We start from the raw sequence: 22,405 nt of genomic DNA on the forward strand, positions 1-22,405 counted from the left end.
AGTTCTCCGAGGTCCAGAATAGGACTCAAGAAGCCGTACTTTTTGGGCATCAGAAAATACAGGGAGTACACTCCTAACCCTTGATATTGCAACGGTACAGGGTCTATGGCTTCTTTAACAAGAGAGACTGGACTTCTTGTTCGAGTAGGTGTAAATGTTCTGGTGACATTTTGCAAGAGCATGGAGAAATGTTTGGAGGATTGTTGGTAAGCTCCAGGCAGTAACCATGTTGGATAATTCCTAACACCCATTTGTCTGTGATTATAGATTGCCAAATGGAGAGGAATTGTAGAAAACGCCCCCTGACAGGTTAAATGATCGGGGGAAGTGCAGGCAAGTCACTGCTTGTTAGGGAAGGGGGAATTACATGGTGTGATCCTTTGCCTGAAAGGAGGCATGATTGGAAGGAGACTGCAGAGCTCCCATACACTTGGCCACTTCAGTATATTTTTTCATTTTTTTTCCAATGAATTATCTACTTCGGGCCGAAGAGATGCTCCTTGTCAAATGGAGTATTTAAAATAGACTGTTAGACTTCCGGTTTGAAACCAGAAATCCTCAACCATGCATGCCTCCTTAGTAACACAATAGTGTTGATTTATCTAGCTGCAGAGTCAGCAGCATCTAAAGCACATCTAATTGACGAATTGAAGATGAGCTTCCCTTACTGCACTAAATCCTGAGCTTTCGCTTTGTGCTCATTTAGGAGATATAGGAGCAATTGCTCCATGTTGTCCCAGTGTGCTCTATCATAACTGGCTAGCAGGGCCTGGGTGTTTGCAATGCACCAATGATTTGCTGCTTGGGCTCTCACTTTTTTACCAGAGGAGTCTAACAGTTTTGACTCTTTGTCTGGAGGTGGGCATCCCCTGTAGTTTGTGAATTGGCCCGTTTATAGGAATTCAAGACAGCCAAAGAGTCTAGTGGTAATTGCCCTTTAAGAAAAGCTAGATCGGAGGGTGTAGGCTTATATCTTTGGTCTATTCTGGGGGTGAGAATACAAGCATGCACAGGGTCTTTAAAAATATCATCGGCATGTCTCATCCTACCTTTGAGCATAGGGAGTCTGGCTAGCCCTTTGTGTGTTACTGAGCATTTCAAATAAGAAATCTTCCTCTAGAGATTCTTTATGCAATTGTACTCCATGATATTCTGCAGCTCTAGCGAGTAATTGTAGATATCCCACATTGCCGTCAGGAGGGAAAGGCTTTGCAGGGTAAAGATTTTGAGTTGTTATCTGTGGGTCAATCAGTGTTGTAATCCTTCCAGGGATCTATTGGTAAAATATTGTCCCCCGCATGTCCCTCATCATCATCATCATCATCAAGGGGTGGTGGTGGAGAGTTAGTTGGTGTAATGAGTAAATGCTCCAATGTTGGGGAAGGTGGTGCAGGGGAATGTGTTGGAGGAGGAGGAGGAGGAGGAGGAGGAGGAGGAGAGGGGTTAGTAAAATTCTTCCTCTTCAAAGGAATATGATAAAGTGTGTCCTCTGGCTGAGGTTTGTGCTTCTGAGGCAGTTTAATAAGGACATGTCCTGTATCTGGATTAATATACAGTTCCTTCTGTTTTGGGTCCGATTTGGGTGCTGAAACGTCAAAAATCGGATCCTGTTGCTTCGTAGGAATATTTTTCGGTTTCAGCACTGAGGACTTGGTGCAGGGATGGAATGGCTTTTCAGTGTGGAAGATTTCAGGTCAGAAGCCGTCTTAGATTTCGGTGGCAAGGATTTGACTCCGAAGCGGTTTTTGGCTTCGATCCTGGTTTCCACTCGGTTCCTGATTTTGGCTGACTCGATCCCGAGCTCGAAGGCTTAGCAGCATGTTTTGGTGCCGAACCAGAAGGCAGAGCGTCAGAAACATCTTCTCGGTGCCGACCTTAGCCCGAAGGCGAGGGTGGAACCAAAGCCTTTTGCTTGTGCTGATTTGAATTTTGGCCGTGACCAAAACTGGAGGTAGGCTGGAGGCAGTAAAGCTGAGCCTCTATTAGAACAGTAACACTGCTAGTACTGCGCTAAGTCTTCAAACTCCATATTATTTAAGAGGACACATTTTGAGAATGAAACAAAAAGTGTCAAAGACTTTTCTTTTGCTTGAATTAATCAGTATTTAATAATATTTCTTTAGATATTTTAAACCTTCCTATTGCCGAAGCAATTTTTTTTAAAAAAAAGAGTCACAATACACAAAAAAGTTTGTAATAGTTACACCACACCGATTATTCGCTCGCAACTAACATACTGATCTCACATACCAAACACTCTTGTCCACTCATACGTTCACGCAGGCTATTTTGATCAGGAAGTGAACACAAAAGAACAACGTATTTTACAGTCTTTTCTGTTTGGACCACAGAAATAGAACATTCAGAAAAACATGTATGAATGATTCTTATTTGTAGATTTTTCAAGTTCTTGTGGTCTTTATACAAGGTCTACGCGTTTCGAGACCCTTGGTTAGCTGGGCCTCTCATCAGGACCTTGGTTTGAATGGAGAGGAGCGTTTTGAAATAGAGGGGAAACTTTTCTGTGTGGAAGACGGAAGGGGGACTGTTATGTCTGATGAGTTGGAGTGATCCTCGCTTGAATGCTTATTGTGGAGCCGATTGGGGGCGCGTCTCTTCTGTGCGCTGAGTTTTAGGTGATCATGTTGTCACCGTGTTGAATTATCCTCGAAGCTGCGTTTTTCGATCGGTTTTGTCCGCGTTAGTCAGTCAGTTTCGTCTGCGCTTCCAGTCTCGTTGGTCTGAAATAATATGGAGTTTGAAGATTTGAATTTTGGGGCAAGGGGTGTTCAGTACTCATGGGACGTTGACCTAGTGGTCACTCGTCTACCATCTCGGAGTCCAATTCTGGAAAGCATGCAAGTACTTCTTGTTCTTCCTCGGCCCCTTGTGCGTCAAATTCGTGCTCGGATCCGTCACCGAAGACGTTTTGGCTCTGCATTTCGCAACGTCGAACATTGTCTTCGATCGAAACAATCTGCACGAATACTTCGTCTGGCACCAAGGGCAGAATATGAATGAAGTCCGTTCCATCAACTGCGAGGTGGACAGACGCGGTTAGGCCGGAAGGCCTTCCCCAAGTTTACAAATCAAAATAGAGGTTTTCGTCGACTGATACGATACGCGGAGAAGTGGGATAAGCGTCCAAAACAATATAGACGCGGGTAGACTGGATTGCGCACCGAGGGGAACTAGAAGAAAAGTTTTGAACTGGTATGCAGCAATACACATCTGAACCCGATGGCGGCAAAAAAAACAATTGAGTCGATGTCCGTGCGCACTATCGCCAAACGGAGGAGTCACCTACCTCATGACTGGGAAGAGTTCTTCGAAGAAAAACAACTTGTAAACATCCAGACCCAACACTAGATCGCAGGAGTATGCAAAGCATGTGATATACAGCTCACATGCCTCAAACATATATTTTTCTGCTCAGTCCTTATATCTTAAGCAGTTTAATACAATTGAGCTCCACTGGTCTTGCAATTATTTTGATGACTATGTTAGGAAAACCATATTGGCTGAACAGCAGCAGGGCATTCTGGAAGGCACTTATACCCATGTTCAATATTTACAGATTTTCACCCACCCCTTCGATCAAAACGTCAGTTTGCTTAAAGAATTTTGGATGTGTGTTTCTGGATCCTCCTGCACCTCGGGGAAGTCATCTGGACAAGTAAGACGAATCGATAAAATGCAAAGCAAGCTACTACTTGATCGCTAAGACATCATCCAATCGTCACTCATCGGAAAGAGTCGAACCCAACACATATATAAAGGATGTTGGTGTTCCTGGTTTACAGAAGTACAGTTTGAAGTACAATATCCAGTTGACATTCATAGCAATTTTATTTCCAAATCAAAAGTAGTGCTCAATTTGTATTAAATAACAAATATACCATAAATATAGCGTAAGTCTGATAACAAAACTCAATTTCATCCTGTTAGTCTGTGATTTCCATTTTACATTGTAAGTGAAAATATACAAATCTCTCTGTAAAAGTAAACTTACTAAAACACCAGTAATTAAAATCGACATCAGTCACAACTGAAATAAATACAAGTGCCTCGATTGTGTTAAGGCACAGCATTCATGGATTTTGAGGTAAGGTTGTATAGTTCCTTAGCATAAATGTGTAAACCTTCTGTGCATGCACACAAAAGATGTCATACTAATAAAGTGTCAAGTCTGTAATGACAACTTACTTAGGCACATTTTACACTAACAATGCCAGACACTCAAGTCAAGAAAAACCCATCACTTTCAAAAGTTCCTCGACAAACTGTTGATGATGTTGGTTTACCTCTGTACTCCTCTTTGCCCTGAAGTCAGTGATTTTACATGTTTACTTGTAATGGAAGCATCATCCTTTTCTAAAGGAAGCACAATACTAGAATGTCAAGAGAGGTGTGTGTATCAAAAAAGAAGATTGCACTAATATATTATGAAATAATACACTGCAAGTTTCTAACCATCACAAATGTATGCCATCTATTTTAAGCAGTCTCTCACGTGGTACATGTTTGTGCCATTAGACTTTCTGTGAAAGAACACTGCTTTATATACTCAACTGTGTAAATAGTGGACAAAGTAAAGTAACGAGAAATACAAGTTTGGGTACTACAATTGGCCCATCAAAGCACTAAAACCGTTAGCTTATTTGTTCCATTTTGTGTCCCAGAAGTTACTATAGATGAACACAATATACATAATGAAATACAAAAAATTTGCATTTTTGTTATTTTAAAAGTTAGCGCATTTAAAGACGTCTACTTTCATTTACGAACAGATTGGGTTTAAGGCATTCACTCACTTGAAAGCGTACTGAATATTCTCTACACAACTTGCTCATGCTTTACCAACAATAGTTTATACAACTGTAAGTCAATCGGTCAGAAAGAAGAGTAGGCCAGGTGCTCATTGGTACAGTGTCAGACGGGATGAGGCGTGTGATTCCTGGATCTCCTTTACCAGAAGTATTCTACTCAACATCTGTTCCATCACTTGTTCGCTGACAGGCTGGGTTGAGTACCAGATCGGACTGTTGGGAACTACCACTGGTTCAGGTACCAAATAGAAATGTTCGCCAGGCCCCTTTGCAGTCTGAGGACTTAAAAACATGAAAGGAAGATACATTAATTAATGAGCAATGTTGGCATCTAAAATGTCCTTGATGTATTAAAAAAATATATATAAATATGCATTTGGCTAGTACAGCCTGAGAAAAACAAACTGAGAAAACGTGACCTATTTCACACAAGATTATAGGTAAATTATTAATTCCAGTGCTAATGGGTTATTCACATAGAATACAGTTACCTATGCAGCAATTAGGTATACAATTCCTTGCTGATCAATTTTTTGACAATTATTTTCCTGTTATGTTTGACCGAAGGGGAGAAGTTCTTCACTCGGTTTCATTTATGTATTAACATTGGGTGGGGGAAGAGAGAAGCTTCCCCTTCTCTAATCTGTCACATCCCGTCACGAAGCTCTTTCACCATTTTTATTACATACTCTTCTTTTGCCAACATTTTCTTTTGCCTTAACACAAATAGCCTCCACCACCATGGTTTGGAGAGAGAAAATGTTTTCCTGCCTAGCCATTTGTACTTATGTGTTTACGAAAGTACCAAGACATTTGATGTTTGTTTGTACTGAGGCTGTGATAAGTCTACATAAACCAGTCGGTACCTGTCCTACAATAAATATAACAAGAATAAGAAAGCAGAAGCAGGGCTTTGGCCAGTGTGATAAACCCAGCTCTGCCATGGTCAGTATTACAAGTTGAATATGAAGAGGGAAAATGAATTAACATAATTATCTCAACCCATATGTGAAATCCCTGAAACACTTTTTTTTTTTTTTTTTTTAAAGAACTTTCGTTTTGAAAATAAATTACATATTTGAAAATTGACTCTAAAGACTGCAAGTGTTTTAACCACAAAGAATGAAACGGAATAATCAACCAACTGGGTCATAAAACATTTTCCATTTTTTAATGGGAAATTCAGGAAATGTGGCTAGATTGGCTATAGATGCTTCCATCCACTAATGTAGCACTGTAAAACATGCCACTGCAGCCTGTAGTGTAGTTCTAATCTCCCTTTTGAACATGGCAAATTGAACCTTTTGCCAATACCTAAACCATTTTTTCAATGCTCATGTGTCAACCATAACATAGACCCTAAAGGCTCTTAGGGCATGGTATTTAAAAAGTAGGACAAGTGGGTTTAAGTAAAGCTGGCTTACCATTGCTCCCATAGACTAAACACTGGGTTCCCTTATTACACTTAAGTGCTAACTTCAGATTGGAGCAACACAAAAAGATGATGGACGGAATGCTGAAAATTGTCAAACATTCACCCTCAGTCACAGATCTGGATTAATCAAATCCATAGTTTTTTTGCTCCCCAAGCCACCCCAGTTTGGAACCAGCCATATGCAAATCAGTATTGACCCTGATCCAAATGGGTATCAACTATCATTAAGGCTAGCTGTGTAATCCAGTGGCATAGTGAGCACGGGACCCAGGTCTGAGCATACCCTTCCCACTAAGGGCGACTATAGCAACACAAAAAGATGATGGACGGAATGCTGAACATTGTCAAACATTCGCTCACAGTCACAGATCTGGGTTAAATCCATAATATTTTTGCTCACCATGCCTACCCTGTTTGGACCCGGTCATTTGCAAATCAGTCTTGACCCTGCTTCCTATGGGAACATTCCAGCCTGAACTGCCAGGCCAGGTAACTTTTTATAGCAAATGGGTGCATAATTACGCTATGTGCTGTAAGGGTGTAATTTCAGGAATTTTGTGCAACAAACATAACGCAAAATGTCCCAAAAAATGCCGGCTTAATTAAAATTTCGCCTTGGTCCAATCTTTTCCTGTTTGCACGCCTATACTAGTATAAATACAGAAAAAAGCCTGGGATAAATTAAAGAGTGCAGCTACAACGATCTCCAGTCCATTCAATTGCAACTAGAATAAGCATCAGGAGTTCCAACCAGCAGGTTCGGGGGAACATAGGCATCTCAAAAGTGCAATGGCTTAATTCTTGAAAACTGTTTTTCTCCATTCCCTACTCTCCCTTCTCCGCACCCCTCCCCTGAACTCCGATGGTGAAGGAATCAGTTCAGTTCATAATCTTTATTCGATTTTAAAAATAAAATCATAAAAGTCAAGACATTTAAACTAGTACACAGATTATCTTCAACATTTTCATACTTATTTTAAAAACCCCATAAGAAAGCATACAAGGGAAAAGCAAACTGAAGGGGAGTTTAGCAGCTGTAAGTGTAGTAAAGCAGGCCAAACTTGGGTAAAATTAAATTGTTTTAAAATTGTACATAAAAACTTGTGTCGCAAGTTATTCTATTTAGAGCAGATCATAACGACATGCAGTGCGTCGTTCATCGAAGCATTGTCACAGTTACAGAAAGGCAAGTCTGCATTAGTAAAACAACCATGAGTAAAAGGCAATATTCAAGGAAATAAGTTCAGCCTAAAATAAGTTAACAGACGGCGTTGATGCCGTGTCAGTTCCAAGTCAAATAAGTTTCTATGTTGCTTACAGTTTTCACTAAAATCGCATGTCGCATTGAGCGAAAGTTTCATTACTGCAGAATCCTCACGCTCTGCTAACAACTTAACCTTAAAATCGGTTGCAACCCATTTGCCATCGAAGCGACTTATACTGGAACGGTTGTCACACAGGTCACCTCCCAAGAATCTGCATATTATGTGCAACATATGCCGATCAGGGAGGATGTTTCCAGTTTTAAGCAATCCTGCAAGATTAGTCTGCTTAAACCAAGTTCCTCTTTTAACCAGATAGAATGCCAGATTTTTAGAGGGCTGAGACGGAGCTGATCAATAATATAATCTAAGCCCAGTTCTTTATGGACAATTTCATAAGGTACACTTTGTGGAACTCCTAAAAGGCCCCCTTAAAAATGTATTTTCTGCTACTTGGATTGCGTCTACCGGGCATTTTCTCCATATTCCACTACCATAACTCGCTAATGGGACGCACTTGGCCCTGTAAATTTCCAGGACCGAATGTATGTAAGTGCGCCAAAACCGGCAGGAAAAGTCTCCTATACTAAATATCTCTCTATTAAAAAGACGAAGTGTTCTGGGTTATAAGTGAATGCCAACTAAGCTCAGGGTCCAATTGGACCCCCAAATAACTAAATGTATCTATCTACCTGGCTAATATGGTGGCCATCTATTACGTATTTCATTGTTTTCGTGCTGGGTGGGCCAAACTTCATGACATGTGACTTTGAAATATTTGTTGTCAAATCAAGGCTATTCATAAAACTGATTAAAAAAAAAAAGAGTAAGACGTTTCTGCAGGCCTTTTGCTGTTCGTGCAATTAAAACTGTGTCGTCTGCATAAAGTGGACACCCACTTTAGGGACCTCCCCATCCGTAACTATCAAGGCTAGCTCCATTTGATTAATATAAAAAAAAATGTTGAAAAAGGAGCTAAAATACAGCCTTGCCGAACCCCATGCCGCAGCTTAAAAGACTCCAGTTAGGACCAAACCGAATACTGGCTGAAAGATCTTTATGCAGATCATACAAAAAGTTAATTAAAACCGGGTTGACATCCATCTGAGCCATCATGGATCACAACTTAGATCGGTTTACTCTGTGGAAGGCAGAACTAAGGTCCATGAAGCCAGATAGATTGCCCCCCTTCTTAGCCTTGGTATATTTACTAATTAGCAAATAAAGATTCAAGGTTTGCTCTATAGTAGCTCGGCCAGAACGGAACCCATACTGTAGGTCGGAAAAAAAGCCTCTCTCCTCAGCCCAAGCTGAAAGGCGGTTTAATAGCATCTGACCAATGATTTTCACTTCTGAGTCCACCAGGGAAATAGGCCTGAAATAAGCAGGATCTGATCTGTTGACCTTTTTAAAGACGGGGACTATTATTGATTGGGACCAGGTTAATGGGAGAGTTCCAGTGGCTGCAGAATTTAGATGTAGTGTCAACAGAGGGCCCCCCAGACCAATACAAGTTTTAAAAAGATCCCCTGGTACCCCATCTGGCCCCGGTGCTTTGTTTGATGTTAACTGAGAAATGGCAGCTCTGACCTCTGATAGATGAAAGACAATATGCTGTCAGGCCTCAAATGCCTCCACACCTCAGGCTCCTCATCAAGGTTATAGACGACAGCCTTAAAATGAACAACCCAGGCCTGGGATGAGATAGTACAGGCCTGGTTAGAGAGGTGATCATAGCTGAACAAGGGCGAATTGACGACACTCCAAAATGCAGAGCTGTCACGCTGACGACTAGCAGTTAATAACTTATCCCAGGACTCCTCTTTGAGCTGGATTTTACAGTCCTCACATGCCGTACTAAAAGCAGCCCTGGCCCTTTTCATTTTCTCTTAGGAACGTGGCCTCGCATGCAGACGTTTCCAGAGATCCTTATGGGTTGATAAAGCCAATCAAACCATCTTTCTACATATGTTACAGGTGATGGAGCGATCTTACAGAGCCTGGATTTAATAAAACTGCTGATAATATGAAATGACTTCAGAATGCTCTGGGGTGACTCTCTTCAGACAAACAGGAGTGGAAATCAGCTTGACATGCAAGAATCAAATTTTGGACAAAATCTGAGGGAACACTGGAAGCCCACCTCACACTTCGGCCCTGATTAGTCAAGGTGATGGGCTCCTTATATAAAGATCAGAATTGTTTTTTGTCCCAATGAAATAAGGCTGTTAACAGATTATGGTTGCTCAAATTGGGCTTTAAACCTTGAATTCTAAATGTGCAGAAAAGAAAGAGCAGGAAACAAGAATATAATATATAACAGTGCAGTGCTCCCCGTTCCCCCCCTTTAAATGTAGGTATACTCTCACTCAAGTTGTCCTGGCTGATGGCCATTAAATTCGCTAAATTAAACTCAGAAATTAGCAACATCACTTTGGCAAGTATGTTTGAAGTGCGCCTGGTTATCAGGTGGCTACTCAGATTCGGAATCTATATACATTGTGCAGGCGTAACAGGGATGCAGATTAAAATCCCTGGCAACCATGATTATAGTAAATGGGAGCTCTGATTGATAAAAATCCTCAATAAATACTTTAAGACTAGCAACGGCATCTAGCTCTTTATTCAATTTAACTGTGTTATATAAATTAATAAGGAGCAATCTACACTTACTAGAAAATGATTTAGGGATGCCCAAAATGGTCTTTAGATTACACTTCAGGACCTCCACTTTACAGTTATTTGCTAAGTATATTAGGGTGGTAAGACCACCTCTAGCGCGTCCACTGGCAGAGTGGGTTGCTGGAACTGAATACGAGGAAAAGCCATCTAAATGTAAGCATCCCTCTGTGTCCTATGTTTCCTACAAACAGATGAAATCAAAGTTCTTCATCATGCTCAGTCATCCAGCATCTGAAAGCTTGCTCTGCACTCAGCTATATTCCAACAGAGAACCCTAACAATAACTTGACTAAAAGTATCGGGAGCCCGGTTTGAAATGTCAACACTAAGAGTAGAGCCCAGTCAATCGGGGTCTTCCAACTCGCTCAGAGGTAACTAGCGCTTGCTAAGTTGTAGAGTGGGGGTATCAGAAAAAGCAGAGGGATTGGTTAGCTCATGGCATGACTTTTTCCGAATCAAGGGACAACCTCTCCTGACCAGAACTTCAGTGCTGGATGGCGAGTAGAAAAATCCCAAAGGGAGAACAGAAATGCAGTCCATGGATGCCCCCATTTCCCCTAGTGCTCGAAGAATTGAACCAGCTCGTGCAGGATTATTGAAGTTCACTATTATACAGTCACCCGAAGATGTTTTATGGGACTGCCCTATCCAACCAACCCTTCGAGCCATTATGATTTCTTCTGCCACAGTCTGGGTACGAGGCTGATAAGCATTCACCCTGGTTGCCAGCCAATGGACTACTTTATTCTTGAACTAAGTAAAATTTTCCTGCCCATCCTTCCTCAAAAGAGGTACGTCCACCACTACTACAATATAAGGGGTGACCGCCGGAGGCAGATGGATGGTGATGTTGTAAGGATAGTCTGTCAAAGGAAGATTTGGGGATGTACTAGGAGAGCCAATACGATACGGAGTTGGAACGACTCCTTTGAGCGAGCACTTGGGTTGTAACTGAGGTTGGCCAACTGGAATTATCCACGGCTGTACGAAGGGGAGCCGGTTGGTGATGGTTACAGATGTAGGAAGGCAAGTGTAATGAGGCTCTAGATGGAACCTAAGCCTGGGCCAGGGGAGATGCTCCCGCTCCAAGGATGCCAGCAACTTCGCTCATAGGAATTGTAGGACCTGTATTTGACATAGTTCTAAAGAAATCCTTGGGGCGGCTGCTAATGCTTAAATGTAGATTGTCCACCGACCTTTTTAAAGATCATACTATTTGCTCCAGTACAGATATCCAAGAGCCAAATTCATTTAAAGGTTCTGAAATCTTGAATTCAAGATTTTTCAGAAACGCCATAAGGGAGCACTCTGTTGTATCCTGCCCAGGGGCTGTAATTGTGTCAGATGCAGATATAGCTAAAATCTCCCTACGGCCAGGTGTGGCCTTCCTAGTTGGTTTAGCAGGATGAGGCTGTCACGTCAGATATTTTACATCGAGCACCTGTATTAAGAGGGTTATCAGGACATTTCAATGTAACATCACTAACAGTAGGCTGTACAACCTGGGTGCTCGAAGAGCTGGTCAAAGGAGCTTGATTGATAAAAGAAGGTGCAGGAGATGCACTAGTAGTAAAATTGACAAGATCAATGCCCGCCCCACTTTGAGCATCTATGTCAATCGTTAAGATAGGATGAATAACTGCCAGCTCTATTTCAGCACTGGTAATCTCATCCGAGTACCCCCACGGCTTGATTTAAAAAAGTCAATATAGTATTGCTGTCTCTGTCTTTTTTTCAGCCCCTTTAGAGGTTTCTGCCTTTCTCTTCTCCATCCTCAAAAGTCAGATTACCTCAAAACTACGGGCCGAGTTGACAGATTACGTAGGGAAGTGCGACTCCCAGCAGACTGGAGGGCCACGAGATCAGGCAATATACAACAGAGAAGCACCCACTCACCGTCGCAAGATTACAGGATTCAGAAGTAAGAGGGTGGGCCCTAGTCCATTCTCTTCTGGGCGATGACGGGTGCAGAGGGGCCCGCTCTTGGACCGGTTATCGCCCGGGCACACAGCCGCGTGCGTCCCATGCAGCGGGGGCCCGGGTCCAATTATGAAGGCGCCTCCAGGCGCAGAATGACTGATGCGGCGGCGGCTGTAGCCGCAAGTGCTGCTGCGGCGAGAAGTCCAACCCCCACCTCTATTCAGTGAGGCGGTTCTAGTAGGTTTTAGAATTTAGATTTTTTTTTGTCGCCATATTTGAAAGGTAAACATGAAACATCTGTTTGCATGAGAAAATAAGCACTAGCAAAGCCAAAAGCTCTGGCCTTGGTAAGCTTGTGATTTTTTAAAATGTTATTTCTTTTTTGCTAACATATGTGATAGGCATTACAAGTGTAGAAATAATAAACCCATTGCCCCCATCCAACGGTATTGTGCATGTGTTAAAAAATAGATAAACCCATCACAAACATAAATTAATAAAACAAATGAAATGAAAGCAGAGATTCCCCTAACAGTTAGGACACTTAAAAAGCCTTTTTAAGCACATCTGTCCTACTAAAATGCTGTCACTCATGGTGAAGACAGCCAATGGCTCCCACAAATACACATTTTGTATATTTGGAAAATAGGAGGCTGATGTGAGAGCTAAAGCTGTCTCTAGACCAAAGTGAACAGTTCAGCCTTATAACAACAATACCCAGATGTGTCTTCATTGGATGAGAACAGGCTTCTAGTAAATTAACAGATTATGGAAGGGACAGATGTCAGCATTAGCACATTTTTGTTAACAATTCAATGTGTCATCAAAAGCATGCTTACCATTTAAAGCGATAAAAGTCATATAACCTTATAGGACACTTTAGTGGATTATCTGGATCTTCAAGTTGTTCAACATATGTCTCCTCTGAAATATAAAAAAAAGTTACTCTGAGAAAAACATTTTAAAAAATGTAGTACACTTTTAGTGAAAAATCACTTTGCACTCAGTTGTCATTTGTAAAGCATTAAGGTTCCGGATGGCGTTCAAGTACTGAGCAGCAAAGTAACAGAACATCGTGATTTTAGCTAGTTCAACACAAGAGTTTTCAAAGCAGCACATTTTCAATCCACTAATATTGCTGGAAGGTAAACCATCGACCTATTTTTCTTGTGCCATTAGGGTTTATATGCATAAAGTCATAAAATACCCAATAGATGATTTGGATTGCTTTATTTGGCGGCAGGTTTTAGGAATTTATTCATTTGGTACCAGTTTGTTTGGCTACCTGGGGAACATATGAGTGTACCAAGAGTGAGAATTTATGGAGGTTCTACCATTTTCAGAGGGCAGGAGTTGGAGCTTCATTCTTGGTTATTATTAATCTTTCCTCCAAATTACCGAGCTCTTGGGATTCTGAATTTGGACACAGCTCATAATACTCTAGCAATTTCCAAATATAATTGGTGGAATTTAATGTTTTTGACACAGAACCATTTACAACAGCTAGATACGCATTTAAGGGAAAATGCATTATTTCTAAAGCTCACTTTGTCTGCAAATGAAGTGACGTTTTACTGTGTATTTTGACATCTGTTGATACACTTCAAAATATGCAACAGGTATGCTGGGAGGGAATACCCCTCCAAGTTGGCAGGAGCACGTATCAAAAAACACAGGTGTTTTTTATGGCTGTTTGAGCAAATTCGATGGATTCATACACTTAGTATGCTGCTGAAGCTTCTTATTTGATTTTATTCAATCAATTAGTGGCTTTCTACCAGTGGTTCCTTGGTAGCCAAATCATGTACAGTTGAAAACAAAAATCATACATTCCAATGCATTTCGGATCCAGCATGGCCCTTCATCAGGGGTCGCATCAACATGTTGTGAAAATGAAACAGGCGACTTTTCAATAACTGACCACTATTTGCTACAGTCTGGTAGTAACTAATAACATCATCCTATGCATGTGCTGACCATGCAGCCTAGTACCATAAATTGAAAAAACATGCCACAGATTCAAAAGTGTAAATATGTGCTCAGTGAAGAACCAAGAGATATTAATGACAATTATATGCTTGCCATAGCAGAAATATTTAAAACCGCATGGTGCTCAATAGTGCAATTAAAAAACCGTGAAAACACGGTGCTCATGTTATGTAACCGTAACTGTGAAGGCATGCTTAACGAGGGCCAAATCGCATATACCGTGTTTGAGTGAACAACAAATACAATGCGTGATAATAAGTGCACACAATGATACTCATGCCAAAAAGTAGTGAACCACTATACGCCGAAATGATCGAGTTTCTGCCACTTGTGGAGCAGTAACGAAATTACGTGCACGCTGAAACTTTCACTTGTGGCTTCAAAAAATGTGAAACATGCAACATCCAGCGGTAAAAGGCGAGGCTCAAGCGCAAAGTATGACGCGTGAATCATCCGCTAAAAATGAAAAACAGTGCTATGCTTTCCGGGGTGATGTGAACGTCCTGACTACATCGGCGGGAACGATGATAGCTCGGCGTGTGAATAAAGGTTAAAAGTTAAATAGACGTCGCGGTTGAGCGCCTTAAAGGGAAAGTGCCGCTCGCTGAAAATTGACACTGACATCGGGACACCTTGGAGCTGGTCTCTGCCCTGCTTTTGCTAATCGACCGGAGGGGCCGCTGCGCTGCCTGTGGAGGGGCCGTTGCGGAGCTTGAGAGGCCGGGACTGCGAGGACCAGGGTGCTCTCTGATCAACTTACTCGGCACACCTGGTGACTCTTCCCGGCCCCGCCCCCATCGCTAACACCACTCCTCGCGGCCCCCGCTTCGCGGGAGCCGCTCGCTGAAAATTGACACTGACATCTGGACACCTTGGAGCTGGTCTCTGCCCTGCTTTTGCTAATCGACCGGAGGGGAAGCTGCGCTGCCTGTGGAGGGGCCGTTGCGGAGCTTGAGAGGCCGGGACTGCGAGGACCAGGGTGCTCTCTGATCAACTTACTCGGCACACCTGGTGACTCTTCCCGGCCCCGCCCCCCTTTCGGACCCCTCCTTCAGCATAAGCCTATTGCCCACACGCGCCAGCGGAACGCGCCCGGGGCGAAGACCGGGCAAAGAGCGGGCCGTTTGAGGCCGTTCGAGTACGGGCAAGGTAGGGCGTGGGGCACCTCAGGCTGTCTGCAATCCTCCAGACATCAGGAGCTGTTCGTGACACTATGACCACGAGAGAAACTAGGAGTAAGAGTGCCATGGCGACAGGGAGGCCAACAGGTACATTGGATACGTACTTTGCTAACGCTGGGTCTCTTCTTGTGGATGAGATCTCCATTCTTGAAAGACGTATCTCCCAAGAAATAGATTGGGTGAGGAGATCTTCCTTGGGACCCATTGCACACGTTACCACTCCCGTCAAGTCACCAAATCCTACAACACTTCCTGTAGGGGGGGTAGCTGGGTTGTCTGTTGTACCAGTCTTATCTGATATTAACTGCTCCATTACCTCCTCTATTGATTGTGACAACTCTGAGCATGTAGAGCTTAGTATACTACCTCTTCCAACTTGTAAGGCTCCCACATCACAAACTACTGCTGAGGTAGTTGTCACCGATTTGAATATAAGCATTAACAAGGAATTGATCCAGCCCACACAGGGGGAGAAGGAGGGAGCTATCCCGAAAATGGAAAAAAGGGCTTATATAACAAGGGGGGGGAAACCTAAAGACCCTAAACCCAATTTCAGGCTCAGGGGAACCAAACAGGACACAGTTAGCAAAGGGCTAGTCCCATCCCGTAAACCCGAAGTCCTGCATCAACACACTCCGACAAAAAATCTGCCTAGCCAACAAAACGCTGCCGGGATGCATGACCCTATGTTTATTGGTTTACGCACCCTATTGAGGGAATTGCTTACTCCCATAGAAGACCGCTTGGCCAACATAGAAATCTGTTTAATAGATCTGCGCGAAGGATTACTAGGTCTAGTTGCAGACCAAAGAGTAGGTACGCATGCAGTAGCTGGGGACTCCATAGGGACCTCTAATTTACCTACAAATCCTATTACCTCGCTTCCTGCTCCTTTCATAGTTACCCCATTGGAAAATGTTCCTCTAGTTCGCTTGTCAAAATCTGCTCCTGTATTACCCTGCAGCCACCAATCCATCATAGGACTTACCAGTAGGCCGAATTTACTTGGCTCGGCCCCTGGCCTCGGCCAGGAAAAACTATTAAATGATGTAAGGAATTTTTCAGGTAGGCAAGACAGCCATCAAAATTGGCGCAAAGTAATAAACTTGCCCCCTGAGGCTGCTGCCTATTCTGTTGTTCTGAAGGGAGTACCCTCGCTCGAGGGAAGTGTGGTGGAACCTTACGATTCTTTACACAACAAGGTCACCAGCTGGCTAAATATCCATAGGCCATTACCTCCTAATTCTAACGGAGAAATTCTCATGGTAAGAAGAGTTCCATGGATCGGTTATACCGATAAGAAATGTGTAGGTGACTGCATAATTGTAAATTTTAGGAACCCCAAAATTGTGCCCTATATTTGCAATTGCAAAAATAACAATTGATGGACAGAATGCAGAACAATGTCATACATTCACCCCAGTACAGAGATCTGGGCCTAAATCCATCGTTTTTTTGCTCACCATGCCATTCCAGTTTGAACCCAGCCATATGCAAATCAGTCTTGACCCTGTGCCCCATGGGAACAGTCCAGCCCGAACTGCCAAGCCAGGTCCTCCCTGGACTGGAAACAAGCATCCTAGGACCGGTTTCGGGCTTTCAGCCCTCATCAGCCAGGATAGCCTGATTCCAGTGGCATGGAGAGCAAGGGACTCACGTCTGAGCATACCCTTCCCATTCGGGGTGACAAATGCAAAAATAACAATTGATGGACAGAATGCAGAACAATGTCATACATTCACCCCAGTACAGAGATCTGGGCCTAAATCCATCGTTTTTTTGCTCACCATGCCATTCCAGTTTGAACCCAGCCATATGCAAATCAGTCTTGACCCTGTGCCCCATGGGAACAGTCCAGCCCGAACTGCCAAGCCAGGTCCTCCCTGGACTGGAAACAAGCATCCTAGGACCGGTTTCGGGCTTTCAGCCCTCATCAGCCAGGATAGCCTGATTCCAGTGGCATGGAGAGCAAGGGACTCACGTCTGAGCATACCCTTCCCATTCGGGGTGACAAATGCAAAAATAACAATTGATGGACAGAATGCAGAACAATGTCATACATTCACCCCAGTACAGAGATCTGGGCCTAAATCCATCGTTTTTTTGCTCACCATGCCATTCCAGTTTGAACCCAGCCATATGCAAATCAGTCTTGACCCTGTGCCCCATGGGAACAGTCCAGCCCGAACTGCCAAGCCAGGTCCTCCCTGGACTGGAAACAAGCATCCTAGGACCGGTTTCGGGCTTTCAGCCCTCATCAGCCAGGATAGCCTGATTCCAGTGGCATGGAGAGCAAGGGACTCACGTCTGAGCATACCCTTCCCATTCGGGGTGACAAATGCAAAAATAACAATTGATGGACAGAATGCAGAACAATGTCATACATTCACCCCAGTACAGAGATCTGGGCCTAAATCCATCGTTTTTTTGCTCACCATGCCATTCCAGTTTGAACCCAGCCATATGCAAATCAGTCTTGACCCTGTGCCCCATGGGAACAGTCCAGCCCGAACTGCCAAGCCAGGTCCTCCCTGGACTGGAAACAAGCATCCTAGGACCGGTTTCGGGCTTTCAGCCCTCATCAGCCAGGATAGCCTGATTCCAGTGGCATGGAGAGCAAGGGACTCACGTCTGAGCATACCCTTCCCATTCGGGGTGACAAATGCAAAAATAACAATTGATGGACAGAATGCAGAACAATGTCATACATTCACCCCAGTACAGAGATCTGGGCCTAAATCCATCGTTTTTTTGCTCACCATGCCATTCCAGTTTGAACCCAGCCATATGCAAATCAGTCTTGACCCTGTGCCCCATGGGAACAGTCCAGCCCGAACTGCCAAGCCAGGTCCTCCCTGGACTGGAAACAAGCATCCTAGGACCGGTTTCGGGCTTTCAGCCCTCATCAGCCAGGATAGCCTGATTCCAGTGGCATGGAGAGCAAGGGACTCACGTCTGAGCATACCCTTCCCATTCGGGGTGACAAATGCAAAAATAACAATTGATGGACAGAATGCAGAACAATGTCATACATTCACCCCAGTACAGAGATCTGGGCCTAAATCCATCGTTTTTTTGCTCACCATGCCATTCCAGTTTGAACCCAGCCATATGCAAATCAGTCTTGACCCTGTGCCCCATGGGAACAGTCCAGCCCGAACTGCCAAGCCAGGTCCTCCCTGGACTGGAAACAAGCATCCTAGGACCGGTTTCGGGCTTTCAGCCCTCATCAGCCAGGATAGCCTGATTCCAGTGGCATGGAGAGCAAGGGACTCACGTCTGAGCATACCCTTCCCATTCGGGGTGACAAATGCAAAAATAACAATTGATGGACAGAATGCAGAACAATGTCATACATTCACCCCAGTACAGAGATCTGGGCCTAAATCCATCGTTTTTTTGCTCACCATGCCATTCCAGTTTGAACCCAGCCATATGCAAATCAGTCTTGACCCTGTGCCCCATGGGAACAGTCCAGCCCGAACTGCCAAGCCAGGTCCTCCCTGGACTGGAAACAAGCATCCTAGGACCGGTTTCGGGCTTTCAGCCCTCATCAGCCAGGATAGCCTGATTCCAGTGGCATGGAGAGCAAGGGACTCACGTCTGAGCATACCCTTCCCATTCGGGGTGACAAATGCAAAAATAACAATTGATGGACAGAATGCAGAACAATGTCATACATTCACCCCAGTACAGAGATCTGGGCCTAAATCCATCGTTTTTTTGCTCACCATGCCATTCCAGTTTGAACCCAGCCATATGCAAATCAGTCTTGACCCTGTGCCCCATGGGAACAGTCCAGCCCGAACTGCCAAGCCAGGTCCTCCCTGGACTGGAAACAAGCATCCTAGGACCGGTTTCGGGCTTTCAGCCCTCATCAGCCAGGATAGCCTATATTTGCAATTGGACTGGGAACATAGGAACTACATCTATCGAAGTGGTCCACTTGTCATACTTTTATCCTAACATCTATAACCCAATTTTGAATAATGACAATGGTTGGACCCGGGTCGGATCTGCTGCCGACGGCCGTAGAGTCAGGCCCACTTGTAATGTTCCCACTACTAATTTTGGTAACTTTTTACATCCTAATAGATACAGCTGTCTTGAACAGATAGATTGACTTTACAAGGGACAGGGGCACGGTGGATGCGAAATAGATATCGCCACTCAAGATCATGGTGCCCCTCGAGGGGAGAACCCGACATCTATTAATCCCCATGGTCAAGAAACTGATTCACCCAAGACTATATCAGGCTGTACTAATAACAAGTCAAAACTGATAGTCTCTACACATCTCAAAGCAGACCTTATGGATCCATCAATTTTGGAAATACCTTTGCCTATGTCTTTGGCTTCATTGACGGAAGCTGTCCCGCTTAAAATTGGTGGAAATGATCCAGAACCGTCTGGCGACTCTTTAAAGGTTCTTTCCTGGAATGTCGCTGGCATTTCCAATAAACTTGATACGAGCGATTGGGACTCCTTGATAGGCAATAGTGACATTTGCCTTTTTCAAGAGACATGGGCAAGGGAACAATTATGTAGTGGGCTACGCAGTGTTCGAAATAAATGCTATCTGGTCCGGTAGAGGGAGGCCTTCCGGAGGATTGGCGATTTGGGTAGCTAGTCAAATTGGGTGTAATGCGGAGTGTCTACCGACTCTCTCGCAGGACATCCAGTGCATTCTACTCAAGTGGCCTAATACTTTTAATTTAGCAATTATTAATGTATACTCCCGCCCTACTAAGTTGGCCATGGAATCCCCCACACTTGATGATCTTATCTGTTTTCTGGCTAGTCTCCCTAACGATTTTAAGATAGTCCTGGGAGGCGACCTGAATTGTCACTTTGAGCCCTTGGAAGGTCTAAAGGAAGGAGCCCTCGCAGCGGAAGATGACCTTTGGGGTGTTCCTCCCTGTGAATCTCCATATCTTAAAATCTGGTCCCCCTTAGGTGTACAAATTTTGTCCTTAACGTTAAATTTCTCCTTAAGGGCATGCAATGGTCGCAGTACTTCGGACACCCCCTCTGCATGCACTTTTAATAGGATGAATCACAAATCTAGGTTAGATTATATTTTTGTAGATATTAGTCTCTGGCCCAAGATTCAGGATTTTAGAATAATAGCAAGAACGGACAGTGATCATAATGCACTTGTAATGCACATGGCGCACCCTAAAGGTGCTGCCCGATCACTTGCCGTTGAGCCCAGTCAAGATCCTGGGAACCTGCTAATCAGTTCTAATAGACGTAGGATTAAATGGGGGAAACTGGCGAGCTCAGAAGAGTCCCTAAGTAAAATTTATCGGCTAGCACTCCCGAAGCTAATGGAAACGGACATTTTAATCACGCAGCCAAGAAATCTGGAATTCAACAAGAAACTAGCCCAAATCCATGAAGAACTGGTGGCCCTTCTAGGCGAGGTCTTTTATCCAGTGTTACCTTTAAGGCAAAAAATAACTCGAACCCCAACCTGGTATAATTCATCTTGTAAAAAGATTAAGTCCGAACTACTAAAGTGTGTTAAAAAAGGTTCGGACAAGTGCAAACTTGCTGAGCTTAGACGGAATTATAAGAAAACTATGGCAGTGGCGCGAGCAGACTGGAATAAATGGCAGGATTTAACATCAGCATTGGAAGCGAAAGATCTGAGGAAATTTTGGTCCCTGGTAAATACTGGCCTGGCAGATCCCAAAGCTGCAATAGAGCCAAACATTGCAGCATCTGTCTGGGAGGCCCATTTCGGCCAACTATACCAGGAACCACCTCAAAATGTCGGTGGCGGGGACATGGTTTTTACTGTTGCCCCTGCCCCAGCATCAGTCTTGAAATTCACTCTTTCTGAGGTGGTCAGTGCCATTATAGCCTTGGCGAGGGGGAAGGCCCCTGGTCTCGATAGGTTGCCTGGCGATCTTTTTCGTTCACACCCAGAGATATGGGGCCCTTATCTTCTCACCCTTTTTAATACCATTCTGGGTGGGATGGAGATTCCTTGTACTTGGCTGGGGGCTGAGATAGTGCCCATTTTCAAAAAGGGCTCTCCTCTGCTCCCAGCCAACTACAGGCCAATAAGTCTCATAGATGTCCCCCACAAAATATACTCTCGCCTACTCTTAAACCACCTCACGGAGTGGATGGAGGAAAATAAAATTCTCAGCCCCCTACAAGCTGGCTTCAGGAAAAACACGTCCACCATGGACCAGATCTTCCGCCTCGTTCTCCTATATTGGAAAACTGTGAGTATTGAGAGGGGAAGGCTGTACATGGTGTTCGTGGACCTGAGGTCAGCTTTTGACCTGGTCCCCAGGAAGATGGGAGACGCTAATGGGGCTGGGAGTCCCACTCCATTTATTAAATGCCATTATTAGGCTCCATGAAAACAACTTTGCACAGGTTAGGTATGGAAGGACGGGAGCGCTGACATCTAAATTTCCAGTTCTTAGAGGGGTCAGACAGGGCTGTGTCCTTGCCCCAACCCTGTTCTGCCTCTATGTTAATAATGTAATTGCACATCTTGACATTATTCATGATAATGATGCCCCGTCCCTGGCCGGCAGGAGGGTACCGGCTATTATGTTTGCGGACGATACCCTCCTGCTGTCCAAATCTCCGATGGGGATCCAATGGATTTTAGATGGCTTTGGCCTTTTCTGTAGCCAACATGGCCTGGAAATAAATACAGGGAAGACCAAGTTTATGATATTTAATCCCACAGCTAAAACTAGACCAAACCCATCCCTGAGTTCAGTAACACTGGAGAGAGTAAAAACCTTCCAGTACTTAGGGGTAACGCTGCATGAGAACCTATCATGGGAACCTCATGTAGCAACCAGTCGCTTAAAGCTTTCTCAACTGTCGGGGGGAATTTTGAAGGTGGTAAATTCCTCTGCCTATAAACCAATCAGCCCGGCAGTTGAAATGTACAAGTCTCAAGCCAAAGCAGCTGCATCTTACGGTGGAGAACTCTGGGGATACAAGGCGGGCACAGGAATTATTAATGTAGAAAATAATTTCTTAAGGCGTCTCCTGGCCCTCCCTCGAGGTACACCCCTCCTTACCCTAAGACTAGATATGGGCCTACCCTCTATAAAAGACGACCTGGAA

The 22,405-nt window shown here is 44.0% G+C and overlaps 1 protein-coding gene across 6 annotated transcripts in view; it reads right to left on the reverse strand.

Moving 5' to 3' along the window:
- Positions 1-3,830: 3,830 nt before the first annotated feature.
- LOC146855984 (transcriptional regulator QRICH1-like) overlaps positions 3,831-22,405 on the reverse strand; it is a 234,324-nt gene continuing 215,749 nt past the window's right edge. For all 6 annotated transcript variants that reach the window (XM_085653935.1, XM_085653937.1, XM_085653931.1 and 3 more), the window contains 2 exons: positions 12,968-13,052; positions 3,831-5,111 (listed from right to left, as the gene is read on the reverse strand). In XM_085653935.1, coding sequence (XP_085510061.1) covers positions 4,919-5,111; positions 12,968-13,052 — 278 coding nt within the window. In that variant the 3' untranslated portion in view covers positions 3,831-4,918. The remainder of the gene's footprint in view (positions 5,112-12,967; positions 13,053-22,405) is intronic.

Source organism: Triturus cristatus, chromosome 4_1 (genome assembly GCF_964204655.1).
Source record: "Triturus cristatus chromosome 4_1, aTriCri1.1, whole genome shotgun sequence".
Taxonomy (NCBI): Eukaryota; Metazoa; Chordata; class Amphibia; order Caudata; family Salamandridae; genus Triturus; species Triturus cristatus.